A 21,887-nucleotide genomic window follows, 5' to 3' on the forward strand; every position below is an offset into this window, starting at 1 on the left:
GTGACGTGACCATGCCTGTATCGCAAAATACTCAGTCCCTTCCGCATTTCCATTGATTTCAATTGGAGAATATGATTTGTGATACAGGTGATTCCCAAGGCACCGCTTGTATTTTCAAACTCAACCACCTTAACCTTCCGTGGTCATTCACCAGAAACATTCTAGAAATTTTACCGGAAATGATTCCACACATTTTGCAATTCTACTTTTGATAAATGTGTGCTTCAAAAGAGTAAAACCAGATCGGCTTTGACTGGTTTCTGAGGTGTTTGGCACATATACAAGAGAATAAACTTGAACGTGTCTTCAATGTATGGCTCTGCAGAAGTACGATGACGCACAGTGTTTCAAAAAAAAAAAAAAAAAAAAACAACGCACACAAAAAATAAATAAAACAGCAGAATGACACTCAGTCCAATCCGATAGCAGTCTATGCAGCCTATTGAATATTTGTAATCACACAAACGGTCATAAAACTTAAGAAGTAGCTTTAAACCTGATCATGGGTGCAGTCTAAGCCTTAAAAATGAGCCTTAGTGGAAATGTCCTTCCCAGGGAAGACTTCACTTGAATGTTGCTAAACGTATACAATCCGCAGCTGCAATATTGAATCTATTCTTTCTTTAAAAGAAAAACGGCATCCTTGCTAATCCTACTCCTATAGTCCTTGAAGTATAAATCAAAAATGATTATAACATAAATAACACAAGTAATCCTTCGGCTAAAGTTTGGCTCCATGATATATGAGGTACTCCCTTTTTTTTTTTTTAATCCCACTATATTAATCCTCAGATAATTACTGTACTTTGATTTATTAGCACGCTAGCCTTCGCTCCCACAAAGCTGCAATTTTTTTTTTTTTTTTTTTTTTTAGGGGTTGAAACAATGTAGCTCACGTGAATTCATTTGCTCCAAACACACCTCAAACAAAAATCACAATTAGTATAAAACTAGCACAACTCTCTGTCCAATTAAATGTGTTTGCAGCTTTTTTGTGACTATTTTTTTTTAATCTCTCAGTGGAAAAACAATGATATTTTTCCAACCTTTCATCCTGGAAAAAAAAAGTAATAAAATTTTGTATGAAACAAGCAAGAGGCTGTCCCATTAAATGTACGAAAGCGTTTACAGACTTTTTTAATGACTTTTAGATATGTGATACGAATGTTTACATCTTCTCAATTTATGAGCCTAAAGTGATTAAAAAACACTGAAAGATTCCAGAATTTTGTCAAAAATATGCGACTTTATGAAATCTGTTAAATGTGGCATCTTAAAATGAAAAATGTCTTTCTGTTTCATGTCAACAGCGGTTGAGCTGTAACACAGCGACTTGACTGTCCTTCAGTCGATTTTTTGGACAACTTTTAACTTTTACTCTCGACATTTCAAAACTGATGAGTTCTTTGTATTCTGTCCTTTTTCAAAATTCGCCTTTTTCATCTTCCATGAGCGATGACAACGTAAAAAAAAATAAAAAATCGTAAACAAGGAGAAGGCAACTGTGCTTAACCTCCTGACTGGTGGACATTTTACGATCTTATAAGGTGAGGTGAAAAGGGACAGCAGCTAAATGGAGGAACATGAACCAGTTACGAAAATACAAAATGCTTACTTTTTTTTTCGATTTCCGACTAAATTTCCGTAGCCAAGACAGGAGTGGAGGATTTGATCCGCTCACGCAATTCTAAAAACAAATGAGAAGGAACTGTTACAAAACATTTTTATCCCACAGACACTCCATAACATGTATCGTCACATTTTTTTTTTTTAACTCCTGACATTAAGCATGACCGCTGAGCTCAGAGATTTACTGAGTGTCATCGGCAGGTTGCAACGAAGATACTGGAAGAGTCACTGAAAGGCATAGTAGATTGATATTTTAGCGAAGCGAAGTGAGCTCGCGACACCAGAGAGACGCACTTACCGTGGACTGGAAGTGAGTTTTAACTCAAGGACTTATTAGCCCCTGTCAAGCAGCCACAGGTATCACCATACCGGATGATTCAATGCGTGGTACGAAAATACTAGTTGGACTGCAAAAACTGAAAGGAAAATTGTCAGGTCAACTTCATACCTTACGATTTGTGTCCGTGCCGTAAAATGGAAAAGAAAAAAAAAAAGCTGTCTACTCCTTCACTAGTAGTTTGTCACTGAGATTGCTCCAAAAGCTACGATCCGCCGCACACCCTAGTCGCCTATTTAGTTATTTTTAAATTAGATATTCTGAGAACTCTGACTGACATAAATAACTAAACGAGATCAAACAAAACACACACACACACACACACACACATACAAATGAAAAAAAAATCTTGTTCAAGTACGGTCAACTCCCATGAGATGGGCAAAGACGATGGCACGCTGAGAAGCACGATGGTTTCAAGATAGCCGCTTATTGCCATGCACAGCGACAAAAAGTCCAAAAGTCAAGACGGCGAAAATTTCAATGGTCGTCCTCCTCTTGGGGATCTTCGTATCGACCCGTGATCATGGTGTTGAGCAAAGGTCCCACCTGAGGAGGAATACACACACACCAAAAAAAAAAATAGGCAAGGGGATTATATTAAGATAACACGAACTAGGATTGATAGTAAGAGTGAGACTGAACATTTTGAAAAAGAATCTAATTGCCTTTTTTTATGTCTCTAAAAGTGTGACATTAGTGAGACATAAATATACTGTAAGCAGAAAGTGGGTTGCTGGCCGGGTCGGGTGTGCCGCAGGGATTTTCACGCAACGTAGGTGACCTAAATACAGGTCTGATTCGAAATGTTGGCTCTGAGCAGGAGTTGATCGTGCCAAAAAAAGAGGAAGTGAAGCACGTTTACTTGTCGAGGGTCGCCGAGCGCTTCTCCCAGCATCTTCTCGATGTTTCTCATGATGGCCACCTTCTGGTGGGCTCGCAGTGGGTATTCTATCCTCTTGGGCGTGGGCGCACCCTGAACACAGACATCAGGACCATGACAATTTGACTCAAAAAAATAAAAAGACCATTTTACAAATGATTTGGACAATTATGCTATAAAAAAAAAAATTCTAGTGATATTGTACAGTGATACCTGAAGATGTGAGTGAGCCAGAAAGGAAATCATTCTTACAAAAAGCGACTTAAATTTGTAATGCCACTCCCGGTTTAAGTTTACTGTCAAACTAAACATAAATCAATTTAAACCAACCACATAGCTTTGCCAGAGATACAAGCAAGTTCAATGCTAACAAACAAAAGCAGGCCCATAAATAGTGAGTGATGTGGTGTTGCAACCGCGGATATAATCAGGTACACCAAAAGCAGGCCCATAAATAGTGAGTGATGTGGTGATGTGGTGTTGCAACCGCGGATATAATCAGGTACCTACGGCACGGCCCTTTCGACCTACATGACTATAGCAACGCTAAGCTAGGAGGGGCAAAGTCATCAGTGCATTCCGTGCGAGGTCAACAAGAAAACAAAAAGAGCAACGAATCCTGCACATTGTTCCGCACAATTAGAAAAGAAACATTTTATTACTTCTTTTTTAATGTCGTGTATTAATAGCAAACGTTTGGTTAAAACAAGATTTACAGGCATATATTATTTATCCTCTGCAAAGAATGACTCATGTAACTGCATTTTACCGAGGCGTGACTGTCCCCGTGTATATCCGATTGTCGATATTAAACTGCCCCCAGGTGGCCAAGATGCACACACCAGAAGGAGCAGCACAATTTTCATTCAATAGGAGCAAAAACAAAAAAGGGGACAAAACTCTAATTCTTTACAGTTTTAATTGTCATGACTGTATGTTTTTATAAAGTGCAATATTGTAGAGTGCTACTCAATTAAGTTCATATCTCCTGGCACTATTGTACTTAAAACTGTTGAAAATGCATACTTTGTACCAGAAGTTGACTGTGATTGTCACGCCACCGCTCAGCAGGGACTCGATGTGATGCCACCTGGCGGCGAAAGAAAAACACGAATGAGGAACACTTCAAACTGAACAACTTCATGCTTGCGCACATAAAAACTTCTTCTTACCAATACATGGGGATGTAGAGCACGTCTCCCGGGCCCACGACCGCTTCATAGCCGACAACATTTTTAAAATTTGGGAACCTATTATAGTCGGGGTTGTCAAAATTCACCTAGAAATGACAAAGAACAACATTTAGCGCTACGATATAGTGTCATTCTGGTTGTATGGTTGCCAGTAACAGAATCACACATTTTTTGCATGCTGTTACATATTTTCATGGGACAACACAAAAGCAATGAAATTTTGCTACAACAGTGTCAATTTAACAGTGTCAATTTACTGTCCGCTGGCAACAAAAGTGAGTTCACTCTGAAGTGAAACATTTCAAACTGTAACCAAAGTTGCCTCCGTGTTTATTTCCTGGAGTTGTTAATAAAAGCTTGGACTGTGGAATAACCCTTGCCGTCTGCTGAAACCTTTCAACACAATTCCACAGAAACAGACGTTTGCTGAAGAAACCGAGAAACACGAAAGAATTCAAGAATGAACTTGAAGCAAAGTACAAAAATGGCTTCTGCCTTCCGTAAGCCCCCAATAAATGTAAAAGTATGTATATAGAGCTACAGCTATTATGAGACGTATCTTTTGATCATACTTTTTTGGGGCATCTGGAACAGAATAATTAGATTTGCATTAGTTCACATGGGAAATATTGCTTTGGTTTTCATACCATTCGTTTCAGTCAGACTTTCTGAGCTAGATGAATCAAGAAAATTGATGAAAACAACAACAAAAAAGTCATTGTGGTATTTTCATCTCACTGGAGAAAAAAAAAATACTTCTAACATTATATTTATAGAAACGTGTTCCTTCCTCCCTCAGACGGCCAAAACGGTTGACCCCGAACTGGTGCCTGGTACTTTGGCGTAAATAAATATCACAGGCCCACTACATGAGAAAAGAAGTTGATTTCTAATTTGATTCATAATAATCATCACTTACTTGACTTTGTCTATCGCAGGGATGATGGACAGGGTAAGGATACAGACACTCAAACTGGTCTGGAGGGAAGAGGATGCATCTCTTGTGGCCTTTGATTTGTGCAAAGAAGTTCTGCTGCTCGTCGTAATGCGCCGGCGTCACGTTGCCTGAGCGCGGAGAATATTACATGATTCGAAAATAATTCCGATGAGGAAAAAAAACAGCCTATGAGAAGTGAAACCTGCGTACCCTCCATGCCTATGAGCAGGAGGTTGGATGTCAGCTGGCCCCAGTTCCTTTTGGCCTGCTGCTTGTTGATCCAGTTCCAGTTGAAACCCAGAAAGTCCACCACGATCTTCTTTCCGACCGTGTCGTTGAGCGTCTGCTGCAAGTACACCCTGGGCAACGGAAGCATACACACGTGCGATGAAATAATAACGCCGACGTTTATCGACACATAAAATACGTCATCTTTGATGCAGTTGCATTTGAAGGGGATGGACTGAGAGCAAAGTTATTAGATGAAAAAGAAACCGGATGTAAAAATTAAAACAAAAAAAATTCAGTCACCAAAAAAAAAAAAAAAAAAAGAAAAAAAAGAAAAATTAGCTTTTTTAAAAAAATGAAAACTACCTGAATTGACATCTTAAGTTATGAAACTAAAACAAAAAAATTTACAGCTTCGTTTTCATTTTTGTCAGTTCACAGCCTACCTCAACTTTCAGGGCTTATGACTGTATTGTATTTATGTCCGTATTGCTGTACATCTGCACAAAAGAAGGAATGTCAAATACTTGTTTGAGATTGGGGACCTTTTTTTTTTTTTTTAATCTTGCACTCGACTAATGCTCCATAAATATATTTTTAAAAACTAAAACTAATCCTAAAACTAATAAAACTCATCTAAAACGAACCATTTCAAAAACATAAAAACAATTTAAACCTAGGGGAATTGAAAAAACAAATGTCAAAATGAAATGAAAAATAATTTATGAAAAATCCCATACTGTCGAGTCTTTACTGAGTGAGAGTTCAACTCAAACAGGAGCCAATTTTAACACTAATAATGCGCATGAATATCATCTCTCCACAATAAAATGAGCGGAAATGCCACTAATCCTTTGAGGCAGCCTCAACAAACTCCAAAAAACTCCGTCATGTATTTTTTAGAATGAAAAATAAATTGCACTCTATATAATGTTCTTTATAAAACTAAAAAAAAGCATAACATCATTGAAAAGAATGGATAGAATTCATCGGTTTTACCGCTCTTCCCCTCCCGTTTGCTGCACTTGCTGCATCCTCTCCACAAACTCGGAGAATTTCATCTCAAGTCGTCGGGACTTGGGGACAAAGTTCTCCACGTTGGCCATTTTCTTCTCGTCGTAGTAGAGGAACTTGTGGTTTTCTGCGATGTAGACGGAGAAGTCGCCGTTGCCGATGTTTTCTTGGAGGTACGCGACGTCCCACTTGAGAGCAGGATAGACGAGGTTCGTGTCTGTTAAAACCACCGGCTCCTGCAAATACGTCCAGTACATACAGTATATATTAGCCTGCTTTCATGAAGGACGACAGAAATCAGAGAATAATGACTGAATTGATGAGTTTTGACGCCTCTACTTCCCACTATACACGCCTTGAAATGATGTCGTCCTTGTGATTTTCACAACTTTGAAAATTCCCTTTAGACCGAGTACACTTTTCAAATTTCCCATCGTTGTCAAACGGCCCACACAGAGACATCAGTAAAATATATTTTTAAATCTCCATAGCAATCTGAATGATAGATTTTTCAAATGATACCGGCCTTTGAAAAAGAGGGCAAAGATGAGGAAAATTATGGGACTTTGAAAGTCAGATTAAATTTTAAAAACATATAAGTCACCCTTAAAGGCTTGAGCCCGTAGTCTTTTTTATTGTGTGCGGCAGAAATGGGTGCATTTTCACTGGTTATAAGGAGTCATCACCTTAAGATATATCACAAGAAAATGGCTGTCCGATAAGCAGGTCTCAAGTTTGTTCGTTTTTTTTGTTGTTGTTTTTTTAAACGGATACCTTAAAGCACCACATCCCGTGGAAATGATTTAGCACCACTGTTTCAGAACACGCACACACGCACGCACACAAACTGAGTTACGATGTGATGAAAAGGGAAGACAAAAAAAAAAAAAAAATCCCGACACCCGAACAGCAGCGCGAGGCAAGACTGCCATTAGACACCAGCGAGTACAATCCGACACGGTGAAGATGTGGGCTACGTGACTACACGAACGTACAACCGAGGCGCGCCCCCGATGCCGCATGGAGGAAGTTAGAAAAGGCGCGCACTCGTTGTTGTTTTATTATTTTTTTGTTGTTGTTTTTTTAATGATAATGAGCGCACGTCCGCGCGGCGTTTTAAATTGAAGCTGCTGAGATAACTGCAAACATTTTTATTACACATGCACACTATACAGTACATTCCATCTCACGCGGTAGCCCCTGGCTGGGGCTAAAATGAATGGGAACGTTCCTTCGTCTGCTTCGTCATTTATACAAATATTGCAAAAAGCAAAGTACAATACTGAGATATATAATGACATATTGATGAATTGTAATATACCCAGTATACGCAGAGCATGCAAAACCTGTTTATAGGCATAGTACAGGTACGTATGCGTGATATTTACGCACTTTAGTCCTGTTTGAAAAATGAGGACAAACTAAAAGGTACGAATGTGAAAAAAAAAACAGTCAATATGCATAATACATATGATATTAATACAATTGTAGGTTTAATCGTGGATGTTTCTTACCTCGTTGTTGATGAGCATCTCAGCTCTGGGGTCGGTGTGCGACAGCCTGGGGATGGGCTTGGTGGAAAACGTATACCTCCGCAGCTGAGAGTCGTCCCAGGCCGGCTCGTGGACGCCAGAGAAGCCGGCGGTGGCACCTTCACTCGCCGCCGGCTTCTCGGCCTCCACGACGGTCGCCGCTGCCATGGTCGTCGGACCTGCCTGTTCCAAATCAGCAGAATACCTCCAGTCCCGTCCGTCGTCTTTGCCACCAAATTGAGAGGTGTTTTTTTCTCCAGTCGCTTCACCGCCAAGTTACACTCTACCGTGGGGTTAATATTTACGTTTTAGGGAAATTGATAATTCCTGAAATGATCCTGAAATATCGCCGAGAGGGCACACTTGCCTCCGGTTGTGTGTTCCGCGCTGGACTGAATGGGTGTTTACACACGGTGTTGACATCCGGAAAACAAGCGAGATGAACTGAAAACTATGTAGCGGAGGTCCCTCATCAATCAAAGAGCGACACCTGGCGTAGTGGCGAGATAATGGCAGAAAATGTTATAAAACGCTTTTTAACGCTAGAGGGTGCTGTCGCCTCTCCTTTTCTGAAACATAAGAATGCGTTTTCCATGCAAGTGGCACATACTGAATCCGTGTATCATTCGTTGAAAAACGAAAGAACGAATGATACACGGATTATACTGTATTCACCCATCCAGCCATCCATTATCGGAGCCGCTCATCCTCACGAGGGTCGCGGACGTGCTGGAGCATATCTTAGTGCAGGATTCCTCGAGAGCCATATCCTGCTTGTTTTCGATCCCTCCCTACTCCAACACACCTGATTCAACTGTTCATGATTGTTTCAGGCCTCGACAGGGCTTGCTGATGAGCTGATGATTTGAATCCGCTGTGTTGGAGTAGGGTGGGATAGAAAACAGGCAGGACATGGCTCTCGAGGAACCGGAGTTCCCTACACCTGTCTTAATGTTACACCCTGAACTTTTTGCCAGCCAATCGAAGCGCACACATAAACAAACAACCATTCACACTCCGAATCACACTTACGGACAATTTAGGGTGTTTCATGAACCTTAGCTTGCATGTTTTTGGAATGTGGGATGGAACCAGAGTACTGTACCCGGAGAAAACCCACACAGGGACGGGGAGGACAACAGCTGGAATTGAACGCGCTAACCACTGGAAGGGAGGAACCTATTCTAACTCTAGACCTCTGTACTGTGAGACGGACATGCTAACCAGTCAACCGGCGTGTCACCCTGTGGCACATGAGAAATAGCTGACGAATGTGACAAAATGGCGGCTCTCTGACATGCCTATACTGTAAACACGGGGGATTTTGCTGCTTAACTCATATTCCACAAACGCAATAGTAATCAGAATGCCATGTTTAGTCTAGTGAAGGCACATAGAACGTATTCCCATAAAGAAAATCTTGGGGTTGACTACCCCTTTTTAATGCCTTGAGCTGAGTAAGTTTGTCAAAACATGGCCAAGTGGATCAAAAGCCCCCAAAACATCCCCAACGCAACACAAATGAACACATTCCTGAAAGCGAAGCGTAATGTTTGTTTCCTCCTGACTTAGTCTGGAGTCACCTCCACCCAGCAGGGCACCTCAACGACCGCTTCAGGCTCCCCGGTTGGTTCCCATGCTCTTGTGTTTCCTGTGCACATCAGTGGGATGAGCTGAGCTTTATCCCTCTGATGCTCCTCTCCTTCCCCATTCTCGTGTGGATGAGCAGGGAGATTGAGCACCCCGGTGAGCTCCCCGCCATCTTCCCCTCCCCTGTAGAAGCTTGTGTCTCAATCCTGACTGATAATGCACCACAAGTGTCTCCTCTCTATCCGCTGCTCTTTTTTTTTTTCCAACTCCTCCGTGGAAGTCGATCAGAGCGCTATTCAAGGAATTTTTGATGCGCATTCCACAGATTTTGGGGTAATGGGAGCACATGATTGATGCGTTCGGTGTCCTCCCTCCCTCTTTCTCATCCATGTTGGCTTTCTCTCACATTCATATTGACCCTCGCCCCTCTAGGTGTTGTAGGTCCAGAACTCCTAAGCCTTAAATCCTATTAGTCAGGGATTCTCTCAAGCATTAGAATCTGTTTTTTTTTTCTTCTTCATTTTGCTTGCTATCCAAGAAGAATCAACCATCTTTGTCTATTTTTTTTTTTTTAATTTAACAAGAAAATTGAATAGGCCTGTTAGCTGTTGGATTCATGAAGGATTCGTGTGCCAAGTTGGCTTTGGCTTGTAGAACTATTTTAAACTTTGGCCTCAGCAAAAAAGGAGAATCTTGCCAATTTGTCATGACTGTTGCTAAAATCCGAAATGTTGCGCTAATCCTCTCCAAACAGACCCACTCTCAGAGTCTTGTTACTCTCGCAGAGTGAATTTCCAAACGCACCACAGAACGCACTGAGATAGAGTGATAAGGATTTGAAATTGTGCCCTACGTTTGGGTATATTTTTGAACGTTAATAACTCAAGTCATAACGTGCTAACTGTTTTTATGCTAACATTTCGCAAGAGAACTACCTGAAGCCAAGAAAGAGCAGAGGTATAGCGATGAGGATTTTAAATGATGACTCAGTTTTTATAAAATACAGTATAAGGTGCTATTTTTCGGATTTCATTACAAACATAAATAAATGTTTCCTAGCTTAACGCAAATCTGGGCCCCCAACATGGCGGACTAGCAATTTACATTTACGTTGTTTCAACATCCAAGATACATTCCTAATAAATTTGATAAATGTGTCCACATGTCGAGCAGAGCGTGAGTACTTTTGCCTTTGAACAAACATTTGTGAGCAAGAGGCTACTTGAAATCCGGCACTTCCTGCTTGCTGTCGTCCATCTCTCCCCCGCCACCTTGTGCTCATGTGCAGCGGCAAATTGGACATGGCAGGGCCGCCCCGCGAACATGGAACTTCAGACCCCTCGGTCAGAGGTCGGGGCGCCTGTTGGGTGGGGGCAAATGTTTGTGTGTCTGAGTCATGATCAACATAAAGTGGCGCTTCACTAGCAGGAAACCACTAGCTTGCATTGTTGGGCAAATTAAAATTATTTTGATAATTTTCTATTTTATAGTTGCTTCAACATAAGCTAGCCCAAAAAAATGCAAGTTATGGTTTTTTTTTTTTGTTGTTGTTTTTAGACAATTCATGTTTACATAGCTTTAGATTTTAGCTTGGGGGTGGGGGAGGGCAGTTCAGTGTCCACAAGGCAACATGTCTGGAATGCTCGCTTTTCATGCCGGGCTGAGTGATCCCGTGGGAGGGGGGGGGGTATCTTTTGATTATCATGATTTGCTTAAATAAGATGTCAACAAGGTGTTTCCTTGACACATTATTGAGCCAAAGGAGGAAGGTGCAGAAACCGCTCCCCCCCCTTTCTTTCTCAATGGGGACCTCTAATCTTCTCCTTTCTCGTCTTAAGGGGTTGGCCCTCGGCTGCCATGCGCTGGCCCCTGCCAGGTCGGGCCTGGCACTTCTTCCCCTGGCTCAGCAGACATGTGTTTAGAAAAGCCACTTGTTGGGGCACAATACGTGAACTAACTTCTTTTGAGGGAACAGTGTGAATCTGTGTAAAGCCTTTTCCCAAAGTCCTTTCGGAGGCGACAGGCCATTGAGAGCGCCCGAAGAAGGAGGGATTACCTTCCTCGACAGCGGCGCATTTCCGAGAGAGCTGATTAGCTCGCCGCGCATTGTTAAATCGAGCAAAGGCAGGCCCTAGAGAAGTGAAAGGAGCCAAATAGGTGGGCCCGGTGGGATAAAACATCCGCAGGAAGCCTTGCACAAGTTTCCCCAACATTTCTTCCCCCCCCCCGCCCGCTCCTGCCTGAACACACCGCTAAGGAGGCGCGGCGTGAAAAAGGAGATTAGCATCCAAAATTAGAGGCGGGATGGTTTTTATAACGGCGACTTGCCTCATGGCCTCCTCCAAAGATCTGCCCCCCCCTCCCCCTCCCCCTTCAGGGTTATACTACTCCGTCTGGACAAAGTTAATTAAACTAGTATTAAACAGTAAAGAAACTCAGGCGTTCTTTTGAGGATTACCAAGATGGAGGGAGGGGGGGGGGGATTTGTTGTGTGAGCGAAATTGAGAAAGCCACGACGGAGAAAAGTTGAAGGGTTTTCCTTTCTTTGCCGACCCCACCTTGAGGACCCGGACCCCCCTCGCGTGAACAATGCGAGGAGTCGCGCCATGTTTACTTCAAAAACGACAAGTCGCCAGAGGAGGCGAATTGATACCAAGGAAGGATTTATTCTTCTTTCATTACGGCCGAAAAGAAAACAAACCAAACTAATAAGAAAACAACTAAGGTAAGGCGGTGCAATAAATTAACAATGTACAGTACAAAGTGCTTCATCTTATATACATTTAAATACATCGGGGGGGGGGGCAACAAATGGTTCAAATTCGGATGAATTGTCATGACCCGGATGACTTAGAATCAACGCAGGCAATTCGTTGAAAGTTTACAGTGATTTGTCCTGGAAAGACTGCTCCCAAAATGTCTCGGAAATCATGACTTAAGGCGGGGGGGGGGGGGGGGGGTCCTTCGGGGGCGCAGGCAAAAATTTTCATCTGACACCTGTAATTTAGTTTTTCAATGAAGCTCAGAGGTTTGTTTTTGGAATGTGGGAGGAAACTGAGTACCTGGAGAAAAGCCTGGATTCCAACCCTCAACCTCTGAACTGTGAGGTAGAAATGCTAACCACTCGGTCGCCGCGCTGCCTGTGTACATTTCCCCAAACCTAAATGGAATTTGCCAGAAAAATCCTGAGATGGTCTCTCGAGGCGGCCCGGTGGTCCAGTGGTTAGCGCGTTCAATTCCAGCTGTTGTTCTCCCCGGGCCTGGGTGGGTTTTCTCCGGGTACTCCGGTTTCCTCCCACATTCCAAAAACATGCATGGCAAACTGATTGAAGACTAAAAATTGTCCCGAGGTGTGAGCGCGAATGGTTATTTGTCTCTGTGTGCCCTGTGATTGGCTGGCAACCGGTTCAGGGTGTCCCCAGCCTACAGCCCGAACACGGCTGGGATGGACTCCAGCACCCCCCGCGACCCTTCTGAGGACAAAGCGGATCGGAAAATGGACTGATGGAAAATCTCTCTGAATTTGACGGGAGAGGCGGAGGAGTTATTGGAGTATATTTCAAGCAACTGGCTTGAGATTGTCTTTTTTCATTTCTGGAAATGTACAACTGTTCCCCCCCACTCCCAAATCTGACCCAAAGTATTCCAAGGGGAGGCTCAGTGCTTCTTGCCGGGCTTGAGGGTCTTACGCCGTCCGCCCGCGCTCTCATTCCTCCCCCTAGCGCCTCCTTTCTTCACGCAGAAGAATTTGGTCACCGTCTTCCTGCACTGTTCGCACTTGACCGCGCAGCACCAGTGGAACTTACAGTTGCAGCTGGACACCGTCTCGGCCTTGCGCTCCTCCACGGCCAGGCCGCATTCGCCGCACAGCCTCCTGCAGCTGCGCTTCTCCCACTTGCTCAAGTTCTTCCCCTTCTTCAGGCACTCGCGACCCTCGGTGCCCGGCAGACCCAACGTGCGGTTCTCCAAGCAGTAGTCGGGCGAGTCTTCCAGGTGGACCAGCTCCTTGCGAGAGACGGAGCTGAAGGACTCGGCCACCGCCCCCCGGTTGGCCGCGCTGTTCCCGGCCCCGCGGAGGAGGTCGACTTTCAGAGCTCGGTGGTACTTCTCCTTCAGGTAGTTGCCCACCTCCCTGAACTCGGGCAGCTGCAGCCAGCAAGTCTGCGTGGTGCAGCTCCCCGACACCCCGTGGCACTTGCACATCTTCTGCATGGTCCCCTTGACCGCCTGCGGTCGAGATAAACCAAGCCGGTGAGCGTTCAATAGGCTGATGATTTCGTCGGGCGTACCTCGGGAAATCATATACGCTAGTTTTTTTTTTTTTAAAAACTCGCACATTAGCTTCACTTGAGCTCGCTGTGTCCACATTCTCCACTGTAGTATCTGTGACTTGGAATCTATGTGCTGAGTGCCTCCGGGCACTGATTAGTGTATCTTTAAATCTTGCGAAAGAGTGAAAAAAAAAAAATCTGCGATATCGAGAGAGCCCGATACGGTGAGGGACGACTCCATAATTTCACTGAACTGATCAGAAAAGATGATTGACGGCAAATTGTCGCGATCTGTGTTTTTGTTTGGATTTCATTCGATTAGCGTTAGCATTTTTTTCCCCATGTTATGTCTTGTTTCCCAATGTCCTTTTTTTTTCAAGTTTGGTTTGCTTGTTGGGTTTTCTCATCAGACCTGTTCCTTGCGTCTACCAATCAGCTTCCTGCAGCCACTCGGGTATTGTCCAGGTGTGCCTCGTTGTCTCAGTTTGTTTTGTATTCGAGTCCCCACTTTTTTTTGAGACCAGAGGTACCCAAGTCCGGTCCTCGAGAGCCCGTATCCAGCCTGTTTTTGATATCTCCCTCCTCCAACACACGTGATCCAACTGATCAGCTCATCAGTCGGCTGTGCAGAAGCCTGATAACGATCCTGATCATTTGAATCGGGTGTATTGGAGGAGCGAGAAATCTAAAACAGGCGACGACAGCTGACCTGGGCGTGGCCACCAGATACATCCCAAAGGCTTTAGATATTTTTTTTTTCCGTTTACTTTAAAAAAATCCAAATGTATGGCATCGGAAGCCGTGGGTCAGGAAGGTGACTCAAGTGGATGTCGTAAATATTTTGTCCAGATTAGAGCGCAGCAGAGTAGCCACGAGGTACTAAAACTCCATCCCAGAGACCGACGGGGATGTTCAGTGTCACCTCAACGGGGTCTTTTCAAAAACGAATGGTGTTTTCAAGACGCCGCACTCGAGTAAAACAAAAGCGTGAACTCACAGTCAAAGAAAGAGGTGACCGCCTCCAAGTCCTCGGCTGTGTTTTTGTTGTCGTTGGCGCTTCCTGACTTTAACCAACACAAAACATCTGCCGCTTGAAAAGAAGACGTCCCCTCTTCCTTTTTGTCGATCCAAAAGTTTCACATCGAGTCCCCGTTGTACACCCCCCACTTCAAGAAACGCCAGTATTTATTTAGCCCGTTCATTATCATCATGTTTTCCGAGAGTGACAAGACCCAATGGAGAGTCCCATTGAGTGGGGATATGAAAAAGGATTTTTTTTTTTCTTTCTATGCCCATTTTTTTCTGTTACAATGATGCTCCAGGTGCCATGGGGATCCCGGGGCCCGACGGGGGGGTTGCAAAGGCACCGTCAACAAAGAGCACTTCAGCTGCATGCCTGTGGTCCCCTCAGACTACCTCCAGAGCCGGACAAAGACCAACATAAATGTGGGTTCCTTATTGCAAGAATAAAACTAAACACTTATTTAAAAAAAAAAAAAACAGGGGGGTTTGGGTGAGGGGGGATAATACAGAAACCCTGCGCAATGTCTGGCTCCCCTGGATCTCCAATTAGGCTTGCATGCCTGCGATTCTCGAGTTGAGGGATTGTCATTCAGGGCCGGTAAATAGGCCCTTCTGGTACAGCGAACACACTGTTATGATCGGGGACGAGTGGCACCTCACTTATTGCTGTGTGAAAGGGGATGCTTGGGTGGCACACTCGCGGAGGACTATTAGTGGGGGGGGTGGAAACAACTGGAGGGCTCAGAAGGAGTCCCAAAAATATCAACGTCTCTATCGCGTGTGTGGAGAAGCCAAAAGACATCATTGGATGTTGAACCATTACCTTCCTGCCAGCTTCGTTGTTGTGCAGATTCATAGCCGCTCGGGCGTCTTGCCCGGTCTCCAAAGCGTCGACAAACTGCTTGGCGATGACCTCGCCGAAGCCGACGTTGTCGCTGCAGCCGCCCCACAGCCAACCGTGACCACCTGGAAGGGGGGAAAGAAAAAAAAAAAAAAAAAAGAGAGAAAATGCATTTACAGGCATTTAAGATAACATACGGCGCGGGCACCCGCAGCGTCTCCTCTTGTTGTATGTTGTCTGTTTAAGAGGGAGGAAATTTCATCTGTGCTGTTTGTTAGCACATTTGACAAAAAAGTTGGACTTGACTTGATATCAAGATCATACTGTTTGCGATTGTCGTTTTTTTTTTTTAATCAATAACAATCAAGACATACCCCACTGAGTTTCCTTTTTGACAGACATGAGTAGTTAAATTCTTTTTGGCCGTCATCACAGGAACAAATTCTTGCCAAAAAGAAATTCGAACCCTTTCGGGCACAGGAGGCTGCTGCGGTGGGCAGCCTCTCATGTTATCAGGTTACAGGCGATCGTGATCATGATATGATCATGATAAGCTGTCCACTGTCGTAACCGCTGTCCCTGAGAGGGTGAAAGAAGGCACGACGGATGATATTTTTACAATCTAATCAGAAGTCTCTTACCTCGTTGCCCGTTGCGGCTGTCGTCGCAGCCGCAGTTGTCGAAATCGCCCAGACTGCAGTTCCTGGTCAGTGTGTACATGACACCAGCTGAGCTGATGGCGTGCACGAACGCCGTCTCCCGATTGGCTGGCAGAGAGACGCGTTTTATCAACATCATCATCCCGTGAATACTACAGGTCGCCATAATGCTGTTTTAAGTTTCTTTCTTTTTTTTGAGCGAACCTCCATACATTCCAGACCCACCTACAAGAGGTGAAAATCCACCAAATCACGAAACCGTAGTCCAAAAACTTTTTTGACCCCGCCCCACATGTTTTAAATACATCAAAAGATATTGAAACAGACTTTTTAAAAACAACGTAAATGTATTTGAACACTGTACAGAAACATTTCAAGCATAAAATATTGGAAAATAATGTAGGTCTTGTCGTGCCTTGATGCTGGATATTTGTGTGCCTTTAAGAGGCGGGGCCTGGTCGTGTGGCAACTCTCGGCATAAGGCATGGTCGACAGCAGCTCTTGCGTGAGCGTTTCTGCATTTTGAAGAGCAAAAATCTGCAAGTAATTGATGTTTATTATAATTTCCTTTTTTTTTTAATCTGAATTTTTACAACCCACTTTTTTTCCAACAGATTAAATTAGATAAAAATTGGGTGGAATGTTGGGGTGTAAAAAAAAGTGTAAAAAAAAAAATAACATTAAAAAAAGATATCTTAAATGTTGAACAATAACATAACGTCAGCAGAATATTAAAAATGGTCACTTTCTGTTGTCCCTGATTCAAACGTCTGGTGAATTTAATTCCATGCGCATTGCAGCCAGCCTTCTTCCCGATGCTAATTGGCTTTGTGTGTCGCATTCACGACCAGCAATGATCCAGCGAGACCGTTGGATTAGTCTGTTTGTTTTGGTACGTGCAACAAAAGGCAACGCAACAGTCCCATACTGGGAATGGCGGCGCTGAAAAACTCCTTGAATCCAATTCAGCGCACTGTTTTGTCTTATTAGTGAGGCCAACTTGATTTTTTTTACATTATGCACAGTTCTCATTTATTGTGCAATAATCTAATTGTAACATGTATTTGTTACATATTTTGATGCATTTTTATGATTCATAAAACACTTATGTCTGAATTTTGGAACGGATTAGGGCATTTACATGGAAAACGCGTCTCTACTTACAAACTTTTCTTGTTAAGAAATTTCTTCTAGAATCAATTCATTTCATAAGTCGAGGTACCACTGTACTACTAAGGGACATCCAAAAAAATACCAACAGTTGCTCTACTAGCATATTAAAATTGCTCTTCTACCGGACAGAAATGTCACGAAGCAATGAAAAAAGAACATTACAATGAGACAGTTGTTTTACTTATGCTCCCTCGTTGCTCTACTAGTGCACCGAATTGCCTTACTAGTTGAATCAACCGGTGAGGGCAAGACTGTACACGACGGTAAAATTCAACGAGTCGTTCAAAAAAATGAGCGAAAACTGTACACGACGACTTGTCACACGGTAAAATTCAACGAGTCGTTCAAAAAAATGAGCGCATTTACCGCTGCGCAGGCTGCTGTGTGTGGACAACTGCAGGGCTCTCTCGGGGCAGTTCCAGCGGTCCCATCCAAACTGGTACTTGCACTCTTCGATGCCGCTCTGGGCTCCCGCCGCCACGCTGCTGGAATAGATCAGGTACGCCTGCAAGGGAGGCACAACCCGATCAGTCCATGAATGTTGACCGAGATCCAACACAAGAGATTTGTAAGGTGTTTTACAGTACACTTATTTGTTGGATGCTCTTATCATGTGGGAAAGGAGAGCCATAGTTGTTATTTTTTGGCCATTTATTGGACGCCGGGAGAAACATAGTGAGCACACTTGAGCAGAAACTCTGTCAGCCACGGCTCACGCCCAGACACTCACACAAACCAGGTACGGGGCACCTCACCAAGCCCCGCCTCTTAAATGCACATGAACCTGGGCAGACACAGCAATTTGTTTCCGATATTAGAAATATTTTATGCTGGCAATTTTTATTTTATTTTTTTTTAATGTGTGCATTGAAATACATTCCCAATATGTGTGTTAATGAGTGTATAAAATAAGTAGAAGTGTGATAAGTACTGTATGCATTTAATAAATGTGAGTTTATTCCTTTTCCATTTTTTTTTGTCACGATAAATCCTGATATTACATTTTGGGGGTTGTACCTCTAATTTCCAACTTGAATGTGTTGATCTCACTCCTATTTCTATTTTGTTTCCCATTTTCAAAATAACAGTCCAAAATTTTAATTTTGGGGATTTTTACCTCTCGTTTGCACATTTCTTTTGACCGATTCAAACCATTTCAACTTTAAACTGTTCAGATCATGGCTATTCCAAAATTCCAAAATAAAAGCTCTCACTTAAGATTTTATTCGAATTATTTCCTGCTAATTTCCACATTTCTTGGCAGATTCAAACCATTCCAACTTTGAACTGTTCAGCTCATTCATACTTATTTATTTTTCCCCCCAAATTTAGCTTACAATTAACATTTGTGGATTTTTACCTCTAATTTAGAATTTTTTTTCACCGATTCAAGCCTTTCCAACTTTATTCTTATTCCCAAAGTGTTCTAAATTGCAAAATAAATATGGCCCATTCAGAAGTTCCGTTAGATTTTTTTTTGTCAATTTCTATAATTGTGATGTGGTCCCTGCCCACCACGATGAGCGTGTGAATGATCATACGGCTAATATGTCTCAAGTGGCTTTTTTTTTTTTTTGCTTAGGTGGAGAGTAGCACCACACACACACACACACACGCACACACACACACACACACACACACACACGGAGGCCCAGGGTCTCACTAATGATGACCACCCACTAAAGCAATAGCCGCCCTTGCCTCTTAACACATTCACCCGTTGCTGCACACACACACACACACACACGCACACGCACACACACACACACACACAGCCTCCCCAATAAGGTCAAGTGTACGCATGCAGGAGGGGAAAGAATGAGGAAGAATATGGCTGCATTAATCCTGCATGGATGCCACACAAAAACATGTGAAGGAGGGAGAAACACACACACACACCCACACCCACACCCACACACACACACACACACAGCAAGGAAAAAGCAAAAGCGGGAGCATGTTTTTTTTTTTTTCCTGGGGATGGGAAGGAGAGATCAAAAGGAAGTTGGCTTACCTTGGGTCCAGTCATCAAGAAATTATTCACTGACCTGGAAACGGAGACAGCTTATTCAACTCCGGGAAGCTCAGTGTCCATAACACATTCCGCTCATTAGCGCATGGGAAACTGTCACACACAACCGATAAGGACGGAAATATCCCATAATAGTCACTTTGCTGATGCTATTTCTATACGTGAGTGACAGCTCAGTTACATCCATCAGGAAACGAACGGGAGGCTGCGGGAAATCATTTCAAGTCATTTGGAGTGAGGAAAGGCGACGTTGGTTAACTGCGAATGACAAACAACGAGCAGACTGCGATAGTAACTCCAATTTCTCTGGCGGTATCGTCAATATCAATACGGCGGTGCCCTGAGATACAAGTTTCATTTATTCCGCGACCATGTCAGTAATTGAAGCACTTATATCTCAAGTCATCTTCCCCCACTGAAATGAATGGAAATGTTCTTAATTTGTTCCAACCCAGCACTTTAAAAAAAAAAAAACTTTTACATTCTTAATCAGGAAAATAACACTCTATAATATTCTACTTCATAAAAAGAGAGTAATACCAGCATCATGATTTATTAATTCAATTCGATGAACATATGGTACGCACATGCATACACACAGAACAAATATTCTATTAATAATTATAATAAAATAAAATAATAAAAATGTACACAACCTGCTATGTCAAAATCTTTAAAAAAAAATTTTCACACATCTATACGATGGCTCAGTTATTTCAACCATTATTGTTTATTATTATGAATAAATAAATCACAATTCTTATTGAAAAATCTGAAGTGTTGAAAACGGTTACACGATTGAACAAACAGTACGATTTTTTATTTTTTATTTATTTATTTTTTTTGCTGTTCTGTTTTGTTTGGGGTCTCCTGACACCAGCAAATTATGTTTCAGCATACAGGCTTTGTAGTTTGGACTAATTTTAGAATATATTTTTTTTTGTTTGTTTCACTTTAATTTTTTTATTTGTTTTAATCCTTTTTTTATTTATAATTGTTTTGATGTTTTTCTCTCTTTAATCCATAACTGCTTCAAACAACAAACAGAAAAAGTGGTTGAGATTGCACGACTGTCTTTGTCTTATGTGTTGTGTTGTATTATTTTGTCATTTTATGTTCACTGTTGTGTTGATGGCGGCGCGGGCACCCGCAGCGGCTCCTCTCGAGCACATTTGACTATAAAGTTGACTTGACTTGATGTTATTTCTGTTTTTCTTTAATATTATCTCAAATGTAATCTGGTTGTGCTCCTCTCTTTTGTATCTTTTGTAAATTTACTTACCGTACTTATTTACTCGATTACGTTATTACTTACTTGCATCTTACTCACTTCCTGATGAATGTACTTATTGTACATCCTTATTTGCTAACTTATTTACTGACCAACTTTCTCTTATTTACTTATGATTTTGTTCCTTTTTAACATATAGTTATTGTTACCTAATTCCTTACTCTGTAACTTTTTGTTTGCTTATCTACTTACCTATGATTTGCTTCTATACTTATAAGCTTTCTTATACCTATTTGCATACTGATTTCTTTATTTAATTTGAATTTTCTTCCCTATCTTACCCGTTTACTGATAGACGTATTTGCTTACTTGATCATCTGCGTACTTATCTACTCACTCACAAAATTTGAAGAAAAAAAAAAATTTAACTTAGGCACTTGTGCTCTTCACGTTCCACAATTGATCATGTGACTCTTGTGAGGATAAGCGGTTCAGATAACGGGTGTGTGGAGAGCTGGATGGATGGATATATTTCATGTATTCTAAGTTTGAAATGATACTTTTCCAAAAATGTCATTGGAATGTGTATAACAAATCGAGAACATTTCATTTCATGCAATGCTCTCATGAACACTATTTTCTTTAGGATTTTATCAATTATGTTGTCAGTTCGTTTGACCCAAACATTATAAACAACAAAACCAGATCATTTTGCAGTTGCTCTCTATCAACATTCTTACAACATGATTCTCTGCTAATTTTTAAGAACCCCCCCCCCCCCCACACCCACCTACTTTCGACGGCTCCCTCCAAAATGAAATGCATATACGATGATGCAAAAACGTCCATGCATCAGAAGTCAGGCGGACTGCACTCACCAGCAGCAGTAGGACCTCATGTGCGCCAGCAGGATGAAAATGTAGAAGCGAACCTCCCAATGCACGAACATGCTGACAGGTGACGAAGGAGATGGAGACTGGAAGAGCTTCTCCTGCAAAACTGGACGAGGAAGAGGAAGAGGAGGATGAGGAGGGGGCGCTCTGAAATGGAGCCACTCTCTTCCTCAACAAGAGATTATCTGCTTAATTAAAGATTGCCCCCCCCCCCCGACCCCCTTCCGCCTTCTTCTTACCCTCGCGGCCAATCCCAAGAGTCGCAGCGGTGAGAGGAGACCCGAGATGATCAAAAAGGGGCAGCCCGGGCCTCGAGGGACGATCTACTTCGTCTGCGACTAAAGGGAAAAAGTGCAACGCTAAAAAAACAAAACAAAAAAAAACCAAAAACAAAAAACATCGAAGCGGTTGTCAGGGGGGA

The 21,887-nt window shown here is 42.6% G+C and overlaps 2 protein-coding genes across 4 annotated transcripts; both read right to left on the bottom strand.

The window, feature by feature from the left end:
• Nucleotides 1-55: 55 nt before the first annotated feature.
• On the bottom strand, nt 56-8,192 carry hif1an (hypoxia inducible factor 1 subunit alpha inhibitor). 3 transcript variants are annotated; one of them, XR_002167017.1, is made up of 8 exons: nt 7,736-8,192; nt 6,207-6,457; nt 5,190-5,338; nt 4,962-5,107; nt 4,022-4,128; nt 3,883-3,939; nt 2,832-2,942; nt 56-2,515 (listed from the first exon to the last, which is right to left on the bottom strand). XR_002167017.1 is itself a non-coding variant. In XM_019859851.1 (8 exons), the coding sequence occupies exons 1-8, from the start codon at nt 7,919-7,921 to the stop codon at nt 2,447-2,449; spliced, it is 1,083 nt and encodes a 360-aa protein (XP_019715410.1). In that variant the 5' UTR covers nt 7,922-8,191; the 3' UTR covers nt 56-2,446. The 3 variants fall into 3 exon arrangements, 2 of the variants coding, with proteins under 2 accessions (XP_019715410.1, XP_019715411.1); XM_019859851.1 differs by having other exon boundaries at nt 3,876-3,939; nt 7,736-8,191; XM_019859852.1 differs by lacking the exon at nt 7,736-8,192 and adding an exon at nt 6,908-6,927 and having other exon boundaries at nt 3,876-3,939.
• Nucleotides 8,193-12,824: 4,632 nt separating this feature from the next.
• On the bottom strand, nt 12,825-21,614 carry wnt8b (wingless-type MMTV integration site family, member 8b). Its single transcript, XM_019859853.1, has 6 exons — nt 21,452-21,614; nt 19,325-19,358; nt 17,677-17,815; nt 16,120-16,245; nt 15,461-15,603; nt 12,825-13,570 (listed from the first exon to the last, which is right to left on the bottom strand). Exons 1-6 carry the CDS (start codon nt 21,520-21,522, stop codon nt 13,001-13,003), a joined length of 1,083 nt encoding a protein of 360 aa, XP_019715412.1. The 5' UTR covers nt 21,523-21,614; the 3' UTR covers nt 12,825-13,000.
• Nucleotides 21,615-21,887: the final 273 nt, after the last annotated feature.

The sequence above is a fragment of the Hippocampus comes genome, unplaced genomic scaffold (assembly GCF_001891065.2).
Source record: "Hippocampus comes isolate QL1 unplaced genomic scaffold, H_comes_QL1_v1.1 scaffold64, whole genome shotgun sequence".
Classification (NCBI taxonomy): Eukaryota; Metazoa; Chordata; class Actinopteri; order Syngnathiformes; family Syngnathidae; genus Hippocampus; species Hippocampus comes.